The 3,523-nt window shown below is 37.3% G+C and overlaps 1 protein-coding gene across 1 annotated transcript; it reads right to left on the reverse strand.

Annotated features, from left to right (window-relative positions):
- Positions 1-1,226: 1,226 nt before the first annotated feature.
- Positions 1,227-2,207, reverse strand: LOC121454298 (olfactory receptor 5B12-like). The gene has a single exon (XM_041661563.1). It carries the CDS (start codon positions 2,205-2,207, stop codon positions 1,227-1,229), a length of 981 nt encoding a protein of 326 aa, XP_041517497.1.
- Between the last annotated feature and the right edge of the window lie 1,316 nt (positions 2,208-3,523).

A 3,523-nucleotide genomic window follows, 5' to 3' on the forward strand; every position in this document is an offset into this window, starting at 1 on the left:
ATGAAAGAATGAGACAATGGGAACAGACATTCACCCTAACATAGCATATAAAACATAACAGTCTAGACAGTTCATTTACACAATTCTACATGAGTTCTGCTATTTGAGAAATAGTGTATATTTATGGCTTCATATTTTGTGTCCTTTCAAATAATATTTTATCAATTCTTTAATATTTTCATACGATATGTTTGCACATAGCCACCCATCCACCAGCTCTACTCATAACCAGCCTCTCATCCTTTCCCACCAAACTTTGGGTTTTATTTTTCTGCCTTCTAGCATATAAAAGTCTAATGTGTGATCCCAAACAGTCTTGGGAATGAGGCCTGTTCTTGTGTATAGCTGATCTGCTCACAATCACATGACTAAAGAAAACAGAAGTTGTTAAATTCCAATAATTCCTCAGCTAGCAATAAGTTTTTGTGCCCACTTCCTCCTCCTAACCTGGAATTTTTTATGGTTGAGCCTATGCAGATGTTGTGTGTGCTGGTCACAATCATTGAGAGTGCCTATGTATAACTGCCATGTTGTGTACAGAAAACACTGGTTGCTAGATGTGTCTCTTATGCCTGCCTCTTAAAAATCTCCCAGTCTTCTTTTTCACAAAGATTCTTGAAGATTTGGAAAGGAGGTCTGATATGTATATCCCAATTAAGACTGAAAATCTACAGCCTCTTATTCTCTGCACGTTGGACATTTTTTTTTTCTTTAGGAGACTAGCATTATTGTTCCACATTTGCTCTGATCTAATGAAGCTCTAGTCACCCCAAAATGACAAATTCTTACATCCTCTCTCAAAATTAGTACCTCCTTCATATTTGAATCTTGGTAAGGCTTAACTGTCGTCTTCTGGGGTAGAATGGTAGAGGAAATGAATACATGTTCTACTTGACATTTGAATAATTCTGTGAGTTATATAATAATCTATGAGAATACTGCCTGAAAATGCCAAGTAAGCCAGCTGAATCATGCTCTAAAGGATAAGAGATCTAGTGAAGATGAACAAAGATTGCCTAGAATATAGCCAGTATCATTAACATAAAAGAAAATGAGACTATTCTGGACCGCCCAGATTGGCTGAAGTAATAAAACATGCAAAAACTCATGAGTGAGCTTAGACTAGAAACAAAGGGGCTTCCCTGTCCAGACAAGTATATATGGTAGCAAACCATCGCCTTGAGCCACTAAATGAAGGAATTTTCTGCTACACAACATATAAATGATTAATTGCAAAAATTGTGTAAATCTCTAATTAAAGCTAGGTGTTGAGCAGACTTTATCTTCTCAATGGTTTTCTTTAAGGCATTATGGACCTCTTTATTTCTTAAGCTATAGACAATTGGGTTCAACATGGGAACTACTATGGTGTAGAACACGGATGCCATTTGATCATTGTCCAAGGAATGACTAGAACTGGGCTGTAGATACATGAAGATTATAGTTCCATAGAATATGGACACAGCAGTGAGGTGGGATGCACAAGTAGAGAAGGCTTTCTTCCGTCCTTCTGCTGAACGCATCCTTAGGATAGCAATGAATATGAAAGCATAGGAGGTCAAGATAACTATCAGAGCAAAAAAGACATTGAATGATGTTATGATAAAGAGCACAATCTCATTCACATATATATCAGAGCAAGAAAGATCCAAGATTGGAGGGATATCACAGAAGAAGTGATGAATTACATTAGAATGGCAAAAGGAGAGATCAAAGATAAACCCGGTATAGATAGAAGATTCAGCTAAGCTGAACACATAGCAGCCAATCACCATGTGAGTACACACACTAGTAGTCATGGTAGTGGTATAATGTAAGGGCTTGCAAACTGCAGCATGTCTGTCAAAAGCCATGACAGCAAGTAGGAAACAGTCTACACTCGCAAAAGACACAACGAAGAACATCTGGGCAACACATCCCCCATAGGAGATAGCTTTATCCCCTGTGAGAAGCCCAGCCATCACCTTTGGAGTCACAGCTGAGGAGTAAACACAGTCTGCCAGAGAGAGATTACTGAGGAAAAGGTACATGGGAGTGTGGAGACGGGAGTCCAGCCAGATCAACACAATCATGCCCAAGTTCCCGAGCAGTGTGATGAGATAGATGAGGGTGAATGTTGTAAATAGGGGGACTTCCAAATCTGGGTTGTCAGTTAGTCCCAAGAGTATAAATGTACTCAGTCTGCTGCTGTTTGCCACATACAACATTTCGATATTGTATTTTACCTGTCAAAATCGTGAAAGGACATGAACAGGTTGATGAGTATGTCTTTCTCAGAGCGCATGAGACACTGGGTTCAATGCTCAGTAATCCCCACAAGTAAGCACATGATATAACATGAGAACACAGCGTAAAGAGTTGTGGATTTATATTGCTCAAAATACTACTTAATGTATAGTTAAAAGAAAATGAATAATCATTATAGCATTCTAAATATATATGATGTTACTAATAACAGCAATGATGTATGCACATGTTATTGGAATATAGAAAATGAGAAAAAATTGTTTGAACCTTATCACTCAAACAGTTCATGTAGGTAACTGTCTAACTTTCATTGAAATTTTCTTAGGCAAAATAAAACTTTCACAAATATTAAATGCTAGCAAGGATAGTGTTTCCAAAGTAAAAACAAAGAGGAATTTTCAAATGCTATCTTGTGCTACAGTATAATCTGTTGAAGTTTAAGTTTGACCACTTACCTTATTCAACTACATAATCTCATTATAAAATAGCCTCCATAGTTTTTAAAGTCCATGGTAAATATCTGCTGTAAATATGATAAATCCTTCAGCAAATAAATATTTAACACCAGAATAATTCAAACTTGGTCTTATTACTCTCTTGCTCCACATGTAATCCATGAGCATACAGTTAATGCTCTCTTCAACATATATCCTCAACGCATTCCTCAGTCACTACCTCCAGGAGAGCTGCTTCCATTTGGGTCATAGTGGAAAGAACCGGGACTTCAAATTAGTCTCTAGGACAGATGGGATAAAAAAAAAACCACATATCATATTCAAATATCTGATCTTAAAGAAGGTGGGTCTGACAAATAAGTATTCAAGTTTTGTCTTTTCATATAGGGAGCACATCTTGCTCAGACTACATTTTTAAATTGTTTGTTACTTATCTTACAATTCCACACATGTATCATATCAGTCATTCCTGTTACTCTCTCCTGTCACCATGTCTCAACTTCTTTTAACAGTGTTCAACCCCTCTCCTCTCTAGTGGTGTCTTTCCCAAATTCATGACTTTTAATTTTGTTTTGTGACCCAGGCCATCTGAGTGACCATAGGATTAGGACTAAACATTGTAACATACTGTGGCTAATGAAGGATGCACACTGAAGGTAATATCTAACCCCTTTTCTGAATCTAGCAATAATAGCTTAACAGTGAGGGATAGTGTCCCATAAACCCTTCTTCATTCATGACTGTTACTGAGTCCATTCTTTGTAACTCTAAATATAACACTAGCAACAATCTTCTTTGGGCCAGACACTGTTGTCCTATGT

Source organism: Microtus oregoni, unplaced genomic scaffold (genome assembly GCF_018167655.1).
Source record: "Microtus oregoni isolate MIOR12 unplaced genomic scaffold, Mior012 000012F_ref0000307, whole genome shotgun sequence".
Classification (NCBI taxonomy): Eukaryota; Metazoa; Chordata; class Mammalia; order Rodentia; family Cricetidae; genus Microtus; species Microtus oregoni.